We start from the raw sequence: 20,370 nt of genomic DNA, 5'->3' as shown, positions 1-20,370 counted from the left end.
CACTGTAGCATTAGCTGAAAGAACATTTTCATACTTGAAGCTATTGAGGAATTATATGAGGTCCACAATGTCTCAAGAAAGGTTAAATGGTTTGACAATTTTATGTATTGAGAAAAAAATATTGGATGAAATCGATATTGACACTATCGTCACCGACTTCGCATCTAAAAATATTACAAAAAACTATTTATTCATATATTATTTATTTATTTATTATTAAAGAGCCCCTAAGTATAAATCTCGCCCCGGCCCCCGAAATCTCAGTCTCAAATCTCGCCCCGGGCCCCGAAATCTGAATCTGAACTCTAAGTCTCAAATCGTGGTTTTATTAGGAACAGCAGCGTGTCAGTGTCACGGCCCAAACATGCCAGCACCACCCCAGCAGGCAGCTAGCTCTCCCTCAGAACTCGCACGGATCAAACAGCTCGAAGTTGAGCCCGGAGTCGCCGGGCTCGTCCCGAAGGGCGAGCGCGACGGGCGGCCGGGCTCCCTCCGCCGCGGAGGCCAGCCCCATGCCGTAGTTCATGCCGGTCCTCACGAAGCCCGGGTTGACGCAGCACACCGCCAGCGAGGGGTGCCTCCTGGCGAGCAGCCTCGAGTGGGCGTTCACCAGCGCCTTGGACGCGGCGTAGGCCGACGCCACCGGCAGCCACCCACGGGCCGCTAGGTTGCCGTCCTTGAAATCCGCCAGGAAGGTGCTGCTGACCTCGTCAAGCTTCTCCTCCGACAGGTTGTCGATGTCGCTTAGCACCTTTATCACCCCCTCGTTTGACATGAACTGAGAGAATAAAAGAGTTGCAGAACGTCATTCGTTTTCTGGCGTTAGTAATAGATGAATCCTAGAGGAGCTAACAGGGTTATTGTGATATGAATTTGTTCAAGTTTTTTTTACACAAACTTCATTTTTGTGAATGTTTCCTTGTCTGGTTTGCCAGCTTAGGTGCAATTTTTGCACAGATACTACGTCTTTCAAATTTGAATATAGCTGTAGATGCTAAGATTTATACTACAGCTGTTTTGGTGGTTAAAGCTACCTTAAGCTGCGCAACTTGTGAAGTGATATTCACAACCCTTCCTGACTTGGACAGCAGAAGGAGGGGGATCAGGCAATCTGTAACGTCCCTTGTGCCGTTGAAATTTATGTCCAGGCACTCCTTGGCCAGCTCATAATTTTGTTGCAGGCTTCCCAAATAACCATCCACAAAAGTTCTTACATCCTCCTGCATAAACATGTTAATCCAGCTTATCTTGTCATATGCACTTTTTTTTTTTTGCAAAATGCAAGGAAACATCCAATCTATTCGCCGGAAGGCTTGCCTCAGGATTCTGCTTTTGGAGCTCTTTTAACCTTTCAGGATCGATGGTTGTTCCACCAATGGCTGCATTGTTCACCTGAAGAACCCAAACCGTGAGTGTAACGATTGGCCTGAAGCTGCTGCGCTCGAAAGGAAACCTGGCCGTACTCACCAAGATGTCGAGCTTGCCGAACTTGGTCTTGACGAACTCCGCCAGCCGCGCGATGCTCGACCGGTCCGCGACGTCCAGCTGATGGAAGATCACGTCGGGGAGGCCGGACCTCTGCAGCTCCTCCACAGCCCGCGAGCCCTTCCCCTCGTCTCGCGCCGTCAGCACGACGAGGACGCCGCTGCTCGCGAGCTGCCTGCAGATCTCCAGCCCGATTCCTCTGTTCCCTCCGGTGACCACAGCAACCCTGAGGTCAGGTGATGTATGAACGCCCGTCAGAGCTAGAGAAGCATCTTTCAAGCTAGTGGTTTACTAAGCAGCATCTTGCAATACCTGGTTGCCATTGCTACTGCCTATGCTGGTGAAGGGTGATGAGGTATTGTGAGAGGAGGGAAGCGGCAGGGCAACTATTGAACTATATAAATAATAAAAGCGCGCATCTAATTCAGAGTAGAGCATCGATGATTTCATCGACTGATGCTTTGTTTGGTATACACTCACGGAAGTGCTGACAGGAGCCTGTCTTTGGGAGGGCCAACACTTGTTTGTAGCTTCTAAACTTACCCAAACCTCTTACCTTGGAAACTTAAAAACCTCATTTCGTTGCTGCTTCCAGTCTGTTTGGGAGCAAGCTGTCTTCGCTTTTCTGCAGGGGATTGCACCCGACTATCCTGTTACAGTCTTGACACCGAAGAAACGTAGTTAGCAGTAGTACGTATTCTGCCATCTCTCGGGTTCAAGAAATTTCAGAATTTGACGCCTAATTCGCGCGCCTCACTGAATTTGACACTCAATTCGCATGTCTTTCGGAATTTGACACTGGAACTGCGAATTCTTTCCGTTTATGTGTTTCTCATCTATTTTCTCCATTTTCTCTCTTTTGCATTTTCTTTTTAGTCTCCAGACCAGGTAAAAAGACCAAAATGCCCCTGGCACCTCACGCCTGCTTCCAGGCCCTCTCCCAGCGCTGTATTGCCCTCACGCCTGCTCCCAGGACCTCTCCCAGCGCTGTATCGCTGCCTCCCAGGCATGGGCCGCATGTCTCGCCCCTGTTTCGAACTCCCAGGCTACTGTTTTTTTTTTTGGAAAATTCGGCAGCATGTACCCACAATTTAAGTTTACAGAAATCACATTATAAGCATCTGAAATTGACATAACATTCTGAAATTTCAGTTTCCAGCCAACATTCATGGTTCCATAACAAAACACATAAGTTCTAAAAGAGAACACATAAGTTCTAAAAGAGAACACATAGGTTCTTAATGCCAAAATAAAGCACATAGTGCTGAATGCCATAGTGCTGAATGCCAACATAAAGCACACCACGTAGGTGCTGAATGCCAAAATAAGGTCATGCCTACATGCAGACCAACAAAAATCATCAGGCCATGCCACATATCACTTTGTCGGCCTCTTTGGAGTGAGCTTCTTCTTGACAGCTGCCTTCTTTCTTTTAGCTGGGAGTTTTGTTGGCCTTGCAGGGGTAGTAGGGAAGGTCGATGCTCCTTCCAATGCTCCACCTCCACCTTCCATGCTCAATGCTAATTGACTGAAAAAAAGAGAGCAGATATTTAAATTCAGATCTAGTAATGGTTACAAAAAAAATATGAAATTTGTCTTTACCTTCTTGTGACAGGACCAGGACTACAATATGTTTCACTACCTCCACCTTCCATGCTCAATGCTAATTGACTGAAAAAGAGAGCAGATATTTAAATTCAGATCTAGTAATGGTTACAAAAAAATATGATTTGTCTTTACCTTCTTGTGACAGGACCAGGACTACCAGATGTTGCACTAGGGCCACCTTCCATGCTCAACGCTAATTGACTGAAAAAGAGAGCAGATATTTAAATTCAGATGTAGTAATGATTACAAAAAAATTATGAAATTTGTCTTTACCTTCTTGTGACAGGCCCCGGACTACCAGATGTTGCACTAGGAATAGGACTTCCTGATGTTCCAACCTTCTGCCTCTTAGGAGTACTAGTACCTACTTCATTTTTTGAACCTAATGGCCTTCCTACCTTGGCACGACTCTTCCTGCAATTGGAATTACAACAAGTTGAGCTGACATGGAAAAGAGTCAACAAACAAATAGAAAATGTCACCAGTTTTACCTCTTTTTTGTACCATTGAGAGGGCATTTGGGGGACGTCGTTCTGTACCCACGACCAAGGCATCTCTGGCACTGCACCTGCCACATGCCTTTTGTCCTAGGCTTGCTGCCCTTGCTCTCCAAGCAGCTAGGTATTCTATTCTTTCTGTCTCCCAACGTGCCTTTTTGCTAGAGGTGGCCGCAACTTGAACCCAATATCCACTTTGGCCCACTGAGATTTGTCAGTTAGTGGCCTAATGACACCACCGTATGCGAGCCTAAAATGGTAGACTGAATAGTAAGGATCAAGGTAATCTTCCATCTTAGGATTTCTGTATGTTATTATCAATGCTAGAGCATATTGACATGGTTTCCCTGAGACTTGCCACTCTCTGCAGGTGCAAGTGTGATTCTTAAGATTGACAACATGTCTAATTATCTTTTGTGATTGAGTGATCTCTGTCACCTCTGCTTCTTCCTTGCCACCTTCTTTGACCTTCTCCTTTATAGCATGTTGTCTCACGGCTCCTCTGAATTCACTCATGGTAGCATATGTGCTTCCAACTTTCATTGGAGGGTTCTCCCTATCATAATCCACAGCATCCTCCCCAGGAATCAAGTCATGCACTGCTAAATCAGCACCATCTAAGTCATCAACACCAGCACTAGCATCATTTTCCCTCTCTTTTTCAGCTGCAATTCTAGCTTTTTCTGCTCTCTCATCCTCTTCTCTAAGGCCAACAAACTCATACATTGCTTCGTCCATGAAAGATACTGCAGCACCTATTTGCTCCTCTGGAATTGGTTCTATTTGAAGACTGTCCCAATCAACTATGCTTGCAACAAAACCATCAATGCTTGAGCCAACTTCTGTAACACCTGAGTTAGTGCCCACATTGCTCAACACCACCTCAGACAATTCATTTCCGAAGATTGCCCCGCGGTGGGTGCGGCTTCATAAGTGCTGTTTTTTTTTCTTTCTTTTCTTTGTACTAGCAAGATGTACGTGGGCACGCACATATTTTGAAAACAACCTTAGCGACGGGATGAATTATTTATACTTGCTATTCGCATAGGGCGTGTTTAGTTTCCAAACAAAAAATTTTTGGTTGTCAAATCAACAGTTTGACCAGATGTCGGGAGGATTTTTCGGACACTAATTAAAAAACTAATTTCAGAACTCACCTGGAAACCGCGGGACGAATCTTTTGAGACCTTTGACCGCATCAATAGCACAAATGGGTACTGTAGCACTTATGGCTAATTATGCACTAATTAGTCTCAAAAGATTCATCTCGTCGTGTATATCCAAACTGTGCAATTAGTTTTATTGTTTAACTATATTTAGTATTCCATACACGTGTTCAAAAGAAGAGGCACAAATTTCAAGGTGAAAATTTTTGGGAACTAAACGCGCTCATAATAAAACAAATAACATTGCACTATAACTTAAAAAGAAAAAAATATCATTATGATTATGGTCCATTTAGAGAAGTCCTCGTCAATAGTTTGTTATTCACCTTTACGGAATCTGCAGTGAAGCATTTTCTAGTATAGAAAACTTTGAAAGCAATCATATGTATGTTAATCATCAAGCTATCATGCACACATACCCTATGCCTTGAAGCTACAAGATCTTTGCATCCTCAATTTAAAATTGCAAGCAAAAGATTGAACTTTTACTTCAAAAATGCACAAGCGCAATCCATTCCTCCAATTGTGGTAACAATGCACATACTGCCGAATTAAACCAGCCACGCTTTATTAAATTTGCGTCCTCATCTTCTTGCCAAATCTTTGTCCTCTTATCCACTACGCTAAGGTGCTAAGCTACCTACAGTACTCCACTACCACTATGCAAGAAAAGCTGCCCACGCTGGTAGAGCCCGAGCGACGGGCCGACGAAGCGGAACAGGATTCAGGCGCCAACCATGATGAAGATGGAGGCGTAGGCAAACTTGTTGAGCCAGAAGAGCAGCCCCTTCTCGACGTACAGGCAGCTCCACGGCCTTCTTGGCCAGGCTCATCTCCTCCCACCCATTCCGCTCCTGCTATTTCTCCCTCCTCCTTCGGCATCATCTCCTCCGGCGGAACATCAAGCTGGAACCGACGAGGCCTGGTTCCTCGCCTTGAGACAGTTCTTGATGCCAGTGGGCTTGTTGCTGGAGGGGCCAACGGCCGGTGGAGATTGGAAAGAGCTGGGTGACATCTATGGCAGGCTTCGATGCAACTGTTGTAGATTTGCCAGAGCTACAGTCGGATGTGGCGGGGGAGATGCAGCCGAGGCGGCTGCGAGGGTGGAGGAGAAGGGGCCTGGATGGGCTAGTGGAGGAGGAGCGGGAGAGGGGACGCGCGCTGCGAGAGCTGGATGGAGAAACCCGGGAACGGGGCGTGGTGGTGGAGGCTGCACAGAGGAGGGAAGACCCACGGCGGCGACGCCGCGACGGAGAGGCTCGAGGCCATGTGGAGCAGAGGGGAGGGGAAGGAAACGGCGACCGTGAGTGGGTATGGCGGGCGGGTATATGGGTCGCGGTAAGAAAAACAATTAGGCCCCGTTTGGATGTAGCATTGAAGCTCGGAATTCGGAATTGGCATTGAAGGTATCTAATACCAGCTGTTTGGATGTTCCAGGAATCGGCATTGCAAACTCGCACCAATACCGAACGGAATTCAGCGTACCGCCGCACCCCCTCCCGCAATATCGAGCTCTCCCCCTCCGTATTGTGTGGAATCGCCCTCCCCGCGTCTCCTCTCTTCCTCCCCCTCTCCCTGAGCTTCGCCTTCGCTCCCTCTTCCTCCCCGCATCTCTCTCCCTCTCTTCGCTCCCTTCTCCCTCTCCCCGCTCCCCTCTCCTCTCTGTCGCGCGCATCTTGCAGGGCCGCCGCGGAGCCGCACCACCTGCAGCATCCCATCGCCATCGAAGAGGTGGTGCCCGGCGCACGGCGCGTGGAGCGTGTTGGACACCCCGTCCAGGCACGCCAGGACGCGGCCGGCGATGGGGAGCGGCTCGCCGCGGCGGAGCGGGTGCCCTTCCTCTTCTTCCTCCATCTCTGCCGACGCGGCCCTCCTCCATCTCCGTCCCTGGCGACCGGCGCCTCTCCTCCTCTTCCTCGCGGCCGGCACCCTTCCTCTTCCTCCTCCCGTCCGGCGCCCTTCCTCTTCTTCCTCCCATCCGATGAGCCGTGCCGCCCCCATCCTCCCTCCTTTGGCGAGCCGCGCCGCCCCCGTCCTCCCTCAAATGCCACAGGTATGAACATCCAAACACGAATTGGTATTCGCTTGCTCCTTGATTCCATCTAGCAATTTCATCTCCATCCAAACAATGACTTTGGTATTGTAACCCAATACCAATACTAGTCTGATTTGGCATTGAAACCAATTCAATGCCAAGAGCTCCAATATCGACATCCAAATAGAGCCTTAGTTTTTGGCAGAAACATCCTCTAACACTTTGTTTTTATGGGTCTCCATCTCCTCACACCTTCTTTGGCCCTGACAGGTGGACCCAATGAGAGGGGTATGGCGGACCCAATTTGGGTGAGAAAAATTTTCAATTATTTTTTATCTTTATAGTATATATATATAGATCTACGAGTCACAAAAACACATGCTTCTTGATCATCCAAATTCCATATTAGGAATTTAGAAGGATAACCCATTGCTGGCCCTAAATGTAGGCTTGGATCTCTGAAAGTATGATCAGGTGCAATGGCTGCTTGAAGCATAACCATTGAGATAAATGATGTATCCAATGTGATATGCGTTGAACTTACAGTAATGCACCCTTCCATGATCACTGATACAATTTATTTGTCATAATCACCCTGCACTACTAACAAATTTAAAGTTTCACCTTGAAATGCTGAGATGCATGCTGGGCAACACTAACCTAGAGCATAACTAGATACAGATGCAGACTAATCACTAGATGGGACTGATTGACAAGGATAAGAAACTTGCACCTAAAAGGAAGCAAATGCTGCGCACACCATTTCTCAATCGACTCTGATGGTTACTACTACAATGGATAATATGTGCTGAGATCATGATCAAATACTACATGTGGCCAGGAAAACTCACATAAAAAGAAGTAAATGGAGAAAATGAAGCATGCACCATATTCAGAGGACATTGCATAACAAGATGATTAGGAGGGGGAACAAGTTTTATTCATGTCAACTTCACGGTGAGATTAACTCACAAAATCAAACCCGAAGATTTCTCACCAGTGTAAGTTCAGCGTGCGCTACAACACCTACCTAATTCATCACATCTACTACCATAAGAAGGAACAACATCACGCGAGAAAGAACAACATCGTGCGAGAACATCAGCAAACTAGCATAGCAGGAACTCTTAGAAGAAGAAGAAGAAGCAGGCATTACATCAGGCAAACTGAACCTGCATATCGAGAATGTATGATTACAAAATCAGTAAATATTTACATGTATCGTACTCTTAAAAGAATACTCTGCGCCCAAACAACACTAACCAAATCGAACCCATGGGCTCTTAGAAGAAGAACACTGTGCACCCAAACAACACTGCGTAACAAAATCGAAATGATGGGATTCCTCTACGCCCAAACAACACCGCGGAATAAAGTCAAATCGATGGATCACGTGAAGAGAACCTGCGTATGTAGTGTTGAAAAATCAATGTCCCTAACCTTAACAACGAGTTTTGGGAAATAGTAAGGTAGTGTGATACCACTTCGTCCGCGGACCCTATACCCACACTACACCAAGAAGATCTTCATCTAGACACCAATATGAGAGACCAACTCTACATGGGAACTCAACTCTTTATTCACCGTGACTTAGTACAATACAAAATTCTTGCACTCTCTATGTTGCTACCTTACGATGACAGTAATATACTACTCCCTCCATTCCAAATTATTAGTTGTTTTGGTTTTTCTAGGAGCATAGTTTTTTCTATGCATTTAGATATGTATTATGTGTAGGTGCATAGCAAAAACTATGTATCTAGAAAAACCAAAACAACTAATAATTTAGGACGAAGAGAGTACATAGCAACCATGCCATCTGAAAGCATCTAGGCTGATAGATGCACTATGGTAAATTTCGATAACTAGTGACAACCATATGTGACTTATATTTGTTTTGAAGTAATTATCATTTACCGGTTAAGTCGCATATGAAATATGAAAGGAGACCCCTCAAATTTTCATGATCAACGAGCCACGGACTCAATTTCGAAGATGAAGGACCTTTCTAGTGTCAAGTGTTACAAGGAGATGAAGGAAAGTTGAGTTAGTTCAGATTTTTATAGTTCTTAGTTCGTGACCATACTATTAAGAGGGGTTTATGAGTTAGTAGCTTGATCCAAATTGAGTTGGCCTTAGAAATCTTGCACACTTGCTCAAGTTCAGCTCAAGACAGTCCAAAGAACTCAAAAGAACACTTGGAAGAAGAAAAAATCGAAGAAGAAAAAATCGAAGAAGAAATCAAATCCAAGTCAAATGGGATAGAAAACAGAAAAATCGGCAACACCGAAAGTTCCGGTGGGCCATCGGAAGTTCCGATGACCCTGCACTGGAAGCTCCGACGCCTCAGGATGGCGCTAATTTTCAGTGCTCTTCAATCTCAATTGAAAATCTCCATACACCCAAGTTGAGGAATATTGCAATGAAAGTAGCTCAATAAACGGAGTTCGGGAACACCCAAGTTGAGGAATATTGCAATGAATCCGGCATCAAGCATGAGTTCTCATCAACATACACACCTCAACAAAATGGAGTGGTGGAGAGGAAGAATAAGTCCCAATTCAACCCCCCCTCCTTCTTGGGCCACAATCCTTACATCATCTCATACTGAAAGGATCTTGATGTCGCCTAGAGAGGTGGGGGTGAATAGGCGTGATCTGAAAAGTTACAACTAAAGCAGCGGATTAAAACTCACTGCCAGTCAAAACCGGTGCCACCGGTTTTACTCAGAGCAGTGAACCCCTCAAAACCAAAAGTGAGGCTAATGAACTCAGTTGCAAACCAAACTTGGAGATGGTGATCAGAGTGACTTCCTTGCCTATATCTCCAAGTACCTGTACTCAAAAAGCATATACAACACAAACGAGCAACTTCACAAAATTCACAAGTAAGAGCAAGGAGACACAAGATTTGTTTCACCGAAGTTCGGTCCACTGATTGTGCTACACAAGCACGCGCTACACAAGCACAGTGGACCTACTCTCCGTTGAGGAATTCCCGTTGAGTCCGAGTCTATTTCAACTCCCTCTCATGGGTCGCAATCTCTTTCAATCGCGTTCCTCACTTCCCTTGCGGAGGCGAAGCGCAACCTGCACAAACTTTCCAAGACTCGCCACAACCTTGGGAGCTCTTGGATAACACCTAGCCGTCTAGGAGGATCACCTCCAAGAGTAACAAATGCTTCACACGAGCTCAATGACATCCAACAGTGCTCAAGGTGTTTGATTTCTCTCAGATCTGCTCACAAAGGCTTCTCTCTACTACCCAACTCAAAGGATCACACAAGATCAATCTACCTCACAAAGAGGGGTTGGGGAGAGCTAGAATGAGCTTTGGATTGGTTTAGAACAGCAAGGAATAACAGCGATAACCTCAGAACCAGCAGCAAGCCACGGTGGGGGACCAAGGCCTTAAATACCCATTCCCCCAAAAACTAGCCATTGCAACCCAGAGAAATCCGGTGCCACCGGTTTCCCGAAACCAGTGTCACCGAGATTTCAAACAAATAGCCGTTGGCTCAGCTGACACAAAACCGGTGCCACCGGGTTTGCCTCTGTCAAACCCGAGTCATGTGTACGTGTGGCTTTTGTGTCTGTCATCAACTCTCTTGGGTTACTTGAGCACTGAGACATAATCAAGACTCCTTATGATGCATCCCTCTTGATAGTACGACATACATATACTCAAGTCAAATTAAAATACAAATTTAACCACTTGAGCTTCTCTTCTTGTTTGTCATGCCACACTTAATCAGTTCAGCTTCATGAGGTTAGCATCTTGCTATGTCTTTTTATTTGAGCATTTTAACCTTGAGCTAGTGACTTGAACCTTTGTATTTGAATAAAGTCCACTTCTAGTTCAACTCACTATGTAATTCTTGGAATGATTGACACTTGCTTATATGAGCACCATACATGACCAAGATTCATCTAGTTGAATCCAAAGAAAGTTTCTTCACCCTAGCATTGGTTCCTCAGCACAAACCAATTGCCCTTCTCCAAGCTTAGTTCCTCGAAACACTATCCTGAATTCCAACTCTTCATACTTGCATCACATAGAGCTCCATCAAAGCTTGTATCACATTTAAATCAACTATGAAACCCATTTCTTCCAATATTCCTCATCACTAGCAAGCTCAACCAATTTGAGACCATATATATGCAACAAAACATGTCCCATTCTCATATGCTTTGCTTGCTTTCCTTGTACAACTTTGCTTTCATAAATAATTCCATTGCAACCATACAATCCTCTGAAATCTTAGAGCCAACATATCTCTCAATAATTATTTGCTCAATGATATTTCTCATTTTGCTTGTAATACATCTCAATCGTGTCATATGGAATTACACCCTTGATCTTTTAAACACATGAGCTTCATATATAAATAACCATAAAAAGATTACTTTGATATTCGACAATCTCCATAAAACCTGCTCATATGCTTGAACCAAATTATTAGTCCTATAATCATGTTGTCATACAATACACCAAAACCCACTAGGGGCCTAGGTGTTCTTTCACATACTCGAGACCTCTTATGCCATGGTATGACAAGAGGGGAGGAGATCACCCCTATTTATAGGACTCCATGGCTCATATGGATTTATCTATGTCCATTTTCTACAAACTTCCTTACAAAATATCTAACTCTATAATTTTCCTCATGCTTATTGAACCATACAATATCTTGTTTCTAGAGTATTCCATATTTCACCATGAAGCATGGCAACCATGATTCATGCATACTCTTTAATCTTCTAGAAACTTCTCACAAGTATGCATTGCTACTTTCAACAAGCACAATGCCGGAGACCTCTCCAAAGTGCGCTACAATCCGGTCACGGATTCTTCCAACTCGCTAGCCAAACTTGGCTAGCCAGTCCGGCTAATCAAATTAGCTAGCCAAGTATGGGCCCCACATGTTGTAAGTGCATTTGCCCTCCCCCTAAGTGGATTTTGGTGTTAATGATGTACATAATTAAGGAGCTAATGTGTTTATTGAGCTATGAGCAGGATAAAAAATCATTGAAATGAAAAAAAGCAATTAACAATGCCATATTTGAAAGAGACGTTGTTTTTTAGCTTCATTTTAGGATTTTTTTTATAAATTTCTATTTTAAATTTGAGTATAGGAAACATCATACTACTAAGATGTGAAAAGATAACATGGAGATGCCAAAGTGTCTAGTTGAGATGCTAACAACCCACGAGAGTCGCATGCACTCACTTGAGCACTTAACCCCTGTTTTTCTGTAGGGATCGGAAGTTTTGTATTCCCTCCGACAATGGATCCTCGGCCAGCTGTTTTTAGTGGGTCGGAAGTTCCGACCTAGGGTCGGAAGTTTCGACCCCTTCCCCCATCTCGGAGGTCCCATGCCGTTTCCGACAAAGGGTTCTCGGCCAGCTTTTTAACATAGGTCGGAAGTTTCGACCTTGTGTTAGAAGTTCCGATAATCACTTTAACAACACAGTAATGGCTAGTTTTTGGACCTCGCCTATATATACCCCTGCACCCCTTCAGTGCTGGGCTGTTGACACTACATGAACACAACTCACTCTCAAGCTTTCAAAACTTCTCCCCAATCCTTCCAAGAGATAATCCTTGAGTTGATTCGAGCTAGGGCTTGGGTGAAAACAAGATTTGAGTGTGAGCTTGAACCTTTGACTTGTGAGTGCAGCCAAGTTCATCTCAAGAACACTAGAAGCATCTCCATTCGTCGATTCGCGTTTGTTACTCTTGAAGCTTGCTTTTAGACGGTTAGGCGTCCCCCGTGGAGCGCCCTCTCGTGTGTGAGCGCTCCGGAAAGTTTGTGTTGCCCTGTCCTTCGTAGACTTTGCTAGTAAGTAGCCCAATCCTCCTTTGTGGTTGATTGGGAGAGGCAAAAGGGTCAGTGGAAAACGCTGTTGTTTGTGAGCTCCTCAACGGAGACGTAGCTTCCTTAGTCGGAGAGAACTTCAGGATAAATCTCATGTCAACTTGTTCTTATTGCTTTCATATTGTTCTTGTTGATTTTGAGCTTGTTTTGTCCTGATCTACTCTCTCGAGTCGTCTTGTGCACAAGATCACTTGTAGGGTTATTTACGAAACCTTAGTGAACTTTTGATTCAAATAGGTTTTTTAGTTTCATCTCAGATTTTGAATCTCGTACTAGTTTCTTTGTTTCTTCGCAAGTTCCTTCACAGTGTCGAAAGTTCTGACCCATCGAAACTTCCTACACAGGGTTGGAAGTTCCGATAGATTTAACTTGTGAGAAGAATTTTTTAAATTTTGCAAGTTCGTCTATTCAACCCCCTCCCCCCTCTAGGGGTCACCAAGATCCTTTCACATGCCGTGGGAGAGTTGAATGTAGCTGTTGGAATTTGATGTGTGGGAAATGGAGAGTCTATTAGAGTGAAATCTTTATTGAGAGGCAAATAGAGAGTCAAATATCTTGTGGTTATTGGACATTTCCTTTTCGATCCTTACTACCATGTCGTGCAGTTTGAACACGAAACCATTCGTGTCTTGATCCAGACGATTTTGGGAAGGACTCCGCATTCTCCCACAGAAGGCCAATCCTTGAGTTTCTAGCCGACTCATATAAGTGAGGGTGAGTCGAAATTGGAGCGTCTCTTGGAGATGCTCCGAGCCCTCCCCCCATGCAACTTTGAAACTGAAGGGAAATGAGTCTTTTCTCTTCCGTCGAGGTCGACGTCTGGTGATCATGGGCTAGGCTGTTATTTCATAATGGTGGGGTGGACCCCAGGTGCACGGGCGCCTTCGTGCGCCCCATGCTGATGCTCACCACCTCCCCACGTCCGGGCGGGTCAGGTTGAGAGGTGCGGGTTCAATTTAGATGAGAATCGTTTTCAATAATTTTCAATTTTTGTAATATATATAGATAGATATAGTCGTATAGATATATAGAACTGTGGATAAATCCATCTTGTCTTGTCTCATTAGTTGGGAAGTATTATTAATTTATTAATATTGTCTAATAATACTTCCTACTCGTACTTCCTTCCCCATGTTATATAGGCGCACGCCTCGCTTCGCAAATTCCAAACGAGGTTGTATACTGCTAACCAGAGTGGGCTGGGCTCTTATTTCACGAAAGTGGGCCGTCGTGACATTTTCGACTTGATCAACAAGTTGTCAGAAGAACCCCTAAAAAACTAAGACCCCATTTAGTTCCCAAAATTTTTCCAGCGCTACAATAATTTTGAACATTTGACCATTAATTAGGAGTATTAAACATAGATAACTGACAAAACTCATTCCACAACCCTTGGGTGAAATCGCGAGACGAATCTAATAAACCTAAATATGCAATGATTAGACAATGTCGTGCTACAGTGAACAATATCTAATGATGGATTAATTAGCCTTAATAGATTCGCCTCGCGATTTTTCGTCCATTCGTGTAATTAGTTTTAAAATTAGTCTATATTTAATACTTCTAATTAGTGTTGTGAAAGATGCCAAAAAAAATTTCCCAAAATTTTTTGGGAACTAAACGCGCCAATTTAAGTTGTCAAAAGAACCCTAAAAAACAAGATGTCAGAACAAATTCAGAAGAACGAGAAACTAAATGGGGCCAATGAGACAAGAACGATCAAACGGAGTCTTTTTGGCACCGTGTTCTCTTTAGCCGACTCATATTAGAAATTCGGTTTCAAATCTGCATTCAGTGGGCCCACAAATCCCAGGGGCTCAAAGTTAGACGTATGTTCTGGTGATCTAAAGTTGGATGCTAAACTTTAGCACCTATTAGTTGCTCAAAAAAAAAACTTTAGCACCTATTAGCATTTTTGTTAAAGTTTTTAAGTCTTGGTTAAAATTTAGTCCACTCATCAGTTAGTGCTAAACTTTAGAACTTTTGGATATTTGTACTTGGATCTAAGCACCCCTTAGTACTTCCTTTAGCTTGAGATGGAAATAAAAAGTACTCTGCAGAGAAGGCAAGACTGACAAGTACACGTTGATCCAACTCAATTTCGGGGAAACATTTCGGTATTGTAGCGTCAGGGCCGTATCTAGGCCCGTGCGGGCCGTGCGACCGCACAGGGCCCCCAAATTTTAGGGGCCCCAAAATATAATGAGTATACTAAGTATAGTTATATAGTAGATTTTGTTTTAGTTATATTTTGATCTAATACGAAGCAAACTGTAGCCCAAATATGTCATAGAAGAGGAAATATGCCGCTTGACCATTGTCTTTCAATCAAATCTGCAAATCGCAGTGCAATCTTTTTCGCTTCCACTATAACCGCTCGCCAGGCACGACACAAGTCACGTTTGCACTTACACCTTCCGGATTTCACTGGGCACTCGCAGGCACTCGCAGGCACAACGATGGTACTAGGGTCCAGTTCATAATTTCGCACAGGGCCTTCGAATTTGCCGGTACGGCCCTGTGTAGCGTAATTTGCAAAGAGAATAGAATCCATATGTTTCTCTATCAGCGTGCGTAAAACAGTGTAACAGAATTGATGGGTCTCTCTCTAGAAAAACTGAAGGTGGCGCGTTCTAGCAGAGTAGGTCAATATGGAGTTGTAGATGATTTGGTTAGCAGAACCGTATCTTTCATGGATGACCGTTCAACGATGACTAGATAAGTTTTGGGCTTTTGGCTGGTTTCAACTCTCTTTTTTTAGGTCATGCTGAAGGGAAATGAGAAGACAATTCGCTCACCCAAAGTCCAAGCACAGCTGATAGCAGACTAATCGTCTTCCATCCCTTGTCTATCAGAAGGTCTAGGATAAACCATGGTCTAATCACACCGATCGTTCCGTTCTTCCTAGCTCTTAGCATGCCAATCATGCTCCACGCTGCATTGCTTCTCTTCCTGACTCTCCATCGCCTTCGCTTGGCGGCCGCGGCGGTTGATCAGTTCACCTTCGACGGCTTCGCCGGCGCGAACCTCACGCTCGACGGCACGGCCGCGGTCACCGCGGACGGCTTCCTCCGTCTGACCAACGGCACGACCCTGCTCAAGGGCCACGCCTTCTACCCTTCCCCTCTGCGGTTCCGCCGCGACGCGGCGAGCGGCGGCGGCGCGCGGTCCTTCTCGGCCGCCTTCGTGTTCGGCATCGCCAGCGAGTACGCCGACCTGAGCAGCCCCGGCCTGGCCTTCGTCGTGGCCAAGAGCAAGGACTTCTCGGCGGCGCTGCAGAGCCAATACATGGGCCTGGCCAACGCGGCCAACAACGGCAACGCCACCAACCACTTCCTGGCCGTCGAGCTCGACACCATCGTCAACGCCGAGTTCGGGGACATGAGCAACAACCACGTCGGGATCAACGTGAACGGCCTCGTGTCCCGGGTCGCCGACAACGCGGGCTACTACGAGGACGGCACCGGCGCGTTCCGGAACATGAGCCTGCTGAACCGCACGGCGGAGCAGGTGTGGGTGGACTTCGACGCGCGCGCCTCGCTGGTCAACGTCACCATGGCTCCCCTCGAGCTGCCCAAGCCCAGGAAGCCGCTGCTCTCCACCGCGGTGAACCTCTCGGCGATCATCGAGGGCGAAGAAGCCTTCGTCGGCTTCTCGTCGTCCACCGGCGTTGTGTCCAGCCGCCACTACGTGCTCGCCTGGAGCTTCAAGATGGACGGCCCGGCCCCGCCGCTGAACATTTCCAAGCTGCCAGCCTTGCCGGTGGCGATCCCCAAGCCTGATCCGTCAAAGACACTCAAGATCGTGTTGCCGATTGCGTCAGCGGCGTTCGTGCTGGCATTGGCCATCGCTGTCCTCGTGATCCGCCGGCGGTGGCACAAGTACGCAGAGCTTAAAGAGGACTGGGAGGCCACATTCGGCCCGCACCGATTCTCATACAAGGACTTGTTCCATGCCACCAGAGGGTTTTGCGACGAGCGCCTGCTTGGCATCGGCGGATTCGGGAGGGTGTACAGGGGAGTGCTTCCCGTGTCCGGCGTGGAGGTTGCGGTGAAGAAGGTGTCCCATGAGTCGAGGCAGGGGATGAAGGAGTTCGTCGCCGAGGTGGTCACCATTGGCCAACTCCGGCACCGGAACCTTGTCCAGCTGCTTGGCTACTGCCGGCGACAGGGTGAGCTCCTGCTGGTCTACGATTACATGCCCAATGGCAGCCTCGACAAGTTCCTGCACCATCGAAACAGTCTTATTCTGAATTGGGGCCAAAGGTTCAGAATCATCAAAGGCGTCGCGTGCAGCGTACTGTACCTCCACGAAGACTGGGAGCAAGTGGTTTTGCACCGGGACATCAAGGCGAGCAACGTGCTCCTCGACGCCGAGATGAACGCGAGGTTAGGCGACTTCGGCCTGGCGAGACTGTATGACCATGGCACCGACCCACACACCACGCACGTGGTTGGGACAATGGGGTACCTCGCACCGGAGGTCGGGCACACCGGCAGGGCATCCAAGGCATCCGACGTGTTCGCCTTCGGCGTGTTCATGCTGGAGGTCGCCTGCGGGAGGCGGCCGGTCGTGCAAGACGAGCACGGCGACCACTACCTGCTGGTAGACTGGGTGGCCGAGCAGTGGCGCCGGGGGACGGTGGTCGACACCGTCGACCCGCGCCTCCGGGGTGACTTCGCCGTGGAAGAGGCGAGCCTGGTGCTGAAGCTGAGCCTGCTGTGCTCGCACCCGCTGCCCGGGGCGCGCCCCGGCATCCGGCAGATCACGCAGTTCCTGGATGGTAGCGCGCCGCTCCCGGAGCTGTCGGAGGCACACCTAGGCTTCAACCTGCAGGATCTGATGCGGCGAAACCAGGTGCTGAACCCACACTCTTCGCCATCGACCGTAGCCGGCAACATCTCTGACGTCCCTGCAGCAAGATGAGCAGACCGCGAAGGAAACTTTCATCCTCGCGTGGTGAACTTCCTTGAAAGTTTTAGCAACGACCTCTGCAATTCTTTGTTTAAATTTCTCATTTCAAGGTGGTTAGCTGCGATTTTGATTCGGCGAATCTACTTGTTCCGGGAGATCTAAATCACTGTGTTCGGCTGGTATACAGCCCTCCAGCCCTACAGTATTTCTCTCTCACACCACTCCAGCTCCAGCCTCCAGCCACCGGCCATGTAACAGTATTTTTCTCTCACACTACTCCAGCTCCAGCCTCCAGCTCCAGCCTGCCGAACACGGTGAATATTGACGTCTCTGGAAACACGCAAAGAGACTTGAGGTTGGCTGCAAAACACGGGAAGAATCTGCAACGTCTAGCGACGGCAAGACATGCTAACGCTCTGATGGGGCACGCTGATTTGCCCGTACAAGCATTCTCACGGTCGATTTTCGACCGCAGTAGAAATCCTCTCTCTTTCTGATTTCTATCACGTACCTAGTACACCACGTGGCCATGCACGAGAGTCCCCATCCAAACAAACCGATAAATCACGCTGGAATGAACAAGAAAAAAAATAGCATTTGTGATTTTAAAAAAAAAAAGAATAGGAAACCTTAAATTAGATACAAAATTTTGACATTCGCAAAAAAAATTCGAACAAATTTAGGGGAAAGTTTTTGAAGAAAAAAATTGGAACAAAAATTTATTAGAAAAAAACTGAAGATCCGCAGAGCAAAGTTTTTCAAAATTTTGCAAAAAAAAATTTAAAACAAAAATTCAAACACATTTTTAAAGAAAACTTATGAAAAAAACATTAGAAAAAATCCTGCACAAAAAAATGGTAAATAAAGTTTTGAAGAAAAAATTTTGCATTGATAAGTTTTTACAAGTCTTTGCCTAGAAATCTACAAAAAGAAAGAAGAGAAAGAAAACTTTTGTTGGGTCACCAAAGGGAACCACACGCAGCCGGGAGCTGCTTGTCGGGTCTGTCGGGGGCGTTCCCATTTGATCCCGTGGAAGGAGAGAGCGGCCGCCGTCAGACGGCGGCCTCCCCGGCGGAGGCAAGCCTCGTTGCCGCTGCTTCCCGTCATGCTTTGCAGGTGACACTTGTCAAATACAGTAGAGGTGAACTGTGGCCAGCCACCATCATCGCGGCTCATCAACAATCAACAGGGGTGAAGCTGCACCAGCACCACCGCTTGGTGCCTTTCCCAACGAAGGGCTAGCTGTGCCGTAGCCTCTAGAGTCCCAGCGGAGGTTTCCATTCCTGCCATTTGGAGTGGGCGAGGAGAGACCGAGAGAGGTGAAAAGAAAGCAAAGAGATAGGAAATGTGGGCTTCGACCATGTGCTGCTGAGAGTAATAAAGCACGAGGAGAATTGACCGGAAGGATGGGAAGTTACAGTCGACTGCAAAATTAGCATTGGACGCTCTGATTCTATTACCAAACTATAGGCCGTTCGCGGTAGATGTCAAAATCCTTTGAAAATGGGTGTGTGTTTGATTAGGACATAGTGACACAATGACACGGGCTAACAGCAACCACTATTTGGAAATTTCCAAAATATCAGGTCTGATATGATCTTCGTTGCTGGTTTCGTACAACAACAACAAAAAATGCATTGCTAGTCGACTTTCGGAATTGCTTCCGGCGTGCAACGTTCATATGATCACGCCGGATATCGTTGAAGTTCCCTCGCGCAATAGACTGACGGGAGCGGGGCCGGGAGTGCAAGGAAATGAAGACAAATAGGGCAGATACAGGGTCGTTGTTATCGTCAGCGATGGATACAGCACAGCGCTGGCATTCTTCAATACATAATGTGGCTATCAGCTACGGGGCACGATTATGAGTTGGTAGCTAGTTGGGAAAAGAAAAGAAGACCAGAAGTGCCTGTGTACATATCCAGTGTTTGGATTGCTGCGACACACCTTGAGTTATATAAATTGTAACCTAGTAGGTTTTAATATTCGACTACTAAAAAAAATGATACCTCATGTATCCAAACTTTATACTTGTCATGATAGCTCTTGGGTACCTATCCTGCAAGGATGCAAGTTTTCTTTTCTCCGGCTCTCTAGATTGACTAAAAACTCATCCAAATGAAGTAATCTGGAGTCTGGACTTGAGAGCAAGAAATTCATGGAAGTCCTCTCTAGCCAAGCGCTCCTCCTCCATATTTCCTTCTTCTCTCGATGCTGCTGGATCCTAGGGCCGCTTCGTCGCTTTCCCTGCATCTGCATGGTCCCTCAACTCCTACATGTAAAAACAGTGTTGGAGTTGCGCTTTCATATCATAATTGAATTGGTACATTTTAAAATCGCGGGCTCTTAAGGTGGCATTCAAGCTTTTATTTTCTCATCAAGATTTAGGATGTATCTTAGTTTGCTCTGTTTACACATGTGCATCCTTTTCTTCTTCCTTTTTAGTTAATGTGAATGTAATTCATGCTTCTGCGTTTGCTCACAATACGAGTTTGTTCTACGCATATCGAAATTTGTTCCACCTCATTAAAAAAATTGTTCTACATCAGTATATCTTTTGTTCCACCCACTATCAGTTCTTGCTAGTTCCACGTGCTATCTATATTTGTTCCACTAGAAAAAAAATATGTTACATGTTATTAATTCTTTTATTCTATCTTATATGGATTTTTTAGATTACACAGTACAACTCATACACTCACAGCACGCGCACACACACTCGTCCCTATGAACACACTACGCAAATTATACCTCTATGAGCATACTCGAGATTGACAAAGTCACCA

At 46.1% G+C, this 20,370-nt stretch overlaps 3 protein-coding genes across 6 annotated transcripts; 1 reads left to right on the top strand and 2 right to left on the bottom strand.

The window, feature by feature from the left end:
- Positions 1 to 400: 400 nt before the first annotated feature.
- Positions 401 to 2,495, bottom strand: LOC120653657 ((+)-neomenthol dehydrogenase-like). Its single transcript, XM_039931353.1, has 5 exons — positions 2,401 to 2,495; positions 1,468 to 1,765; positions 1,318 to 1,392; positions 1,035 to 1,220; positions 401 to 778 (listed from the first exon to the last, which is right to left on the bottom strand). Exons 1-5 carry the CDS (start codon positions 2,493 to 2,495, stop codon positions 401 to 403), a joined length of 1,032 nt encoding a protein of 343 aa, XP_039787287.1.
- Positions 2,496 to 2,702: 207 nt separating this feature from the next.
- Positions 2,703 to 4,767, bottom strand: LOC120656599 (proteoglycan 4-like). Of its 4 annotated transcripts, XM_039934752.1 has the most exons (5): positions 3,585 to 4,767; positions 3,367 to 3,507; positions 3,226 to 3,294; positions 3,088 to 3,156; positions 2,703 to 3,013 (listed from the first exon to the last, which is right to left on the bottom strand). In XM_039934752.1, the coding sequence occupies exons 1-5, from the start codon at positions 3,668 to 3,670 to the stop codon at positions 2,863 to 2,865; spliced, it is 516 nt and encodes a 171-aa protein (XP_039790686.1). In that variant the 5' UTR covers positions 3,671 to 4,767; the 3' UTR covers positions 2,703 to 2,862. The 4 variants fall into 4 exon arrangements, with proteins under 4 accessions (XP_039790686.1, XP_039790685.1, XP_039790688.1 ...); XM_039934751.1 differs by having other exon boundaries at positions 3,367 to 4,767; XM_039934754.1 differs by lacking the exon at positions 3,088 to 3,156 and having other exon boundaries at positions 3,367 to 4,767.
- A 10,769-nt stretch (positions 4,768 to 15,536) lies between these two features.
- LOC120654172 (L-type lectin-domain containing receptor kinase SIT1-like) lies at positions 15,537 to 17,859 on the top strand. The gene has a single exon (XM_039931717.1). The coding sequence runs from the start codon at positions 15,587 to 15,589 to the stop codon at positions 17,594 to 17,596; it is 2,010 nt and encodes a 669-aa protein (XP_039787651.1). The 5' UTR covers positions 15,537 to 15,586; the 3' UTR covers positions 17,597 to 17,859.
- The last annotated feature ends 2,511 nt before the right edge of the window (positions 17,860 to 20,370 follow it).

Source organism: Panicum virgatum, chromosome 1N (genome assembly GCF_016808335.1).
Source record: "Panicum virgatum strain AP13 chromosome 1N, P.virgatum_v5, whole genome shotgun sequence".
Lineage (NCBI taxonomy): Eukaryota > Viridiplantae > Streptophyta > Magnoliopsida > Poales > Poaceae > Panicum > Panicum virgatum.
Note: the sequence above shows the minus strand (reverse complement) of the source record. Positions and strands in the feature narration are given on the sequence as shown.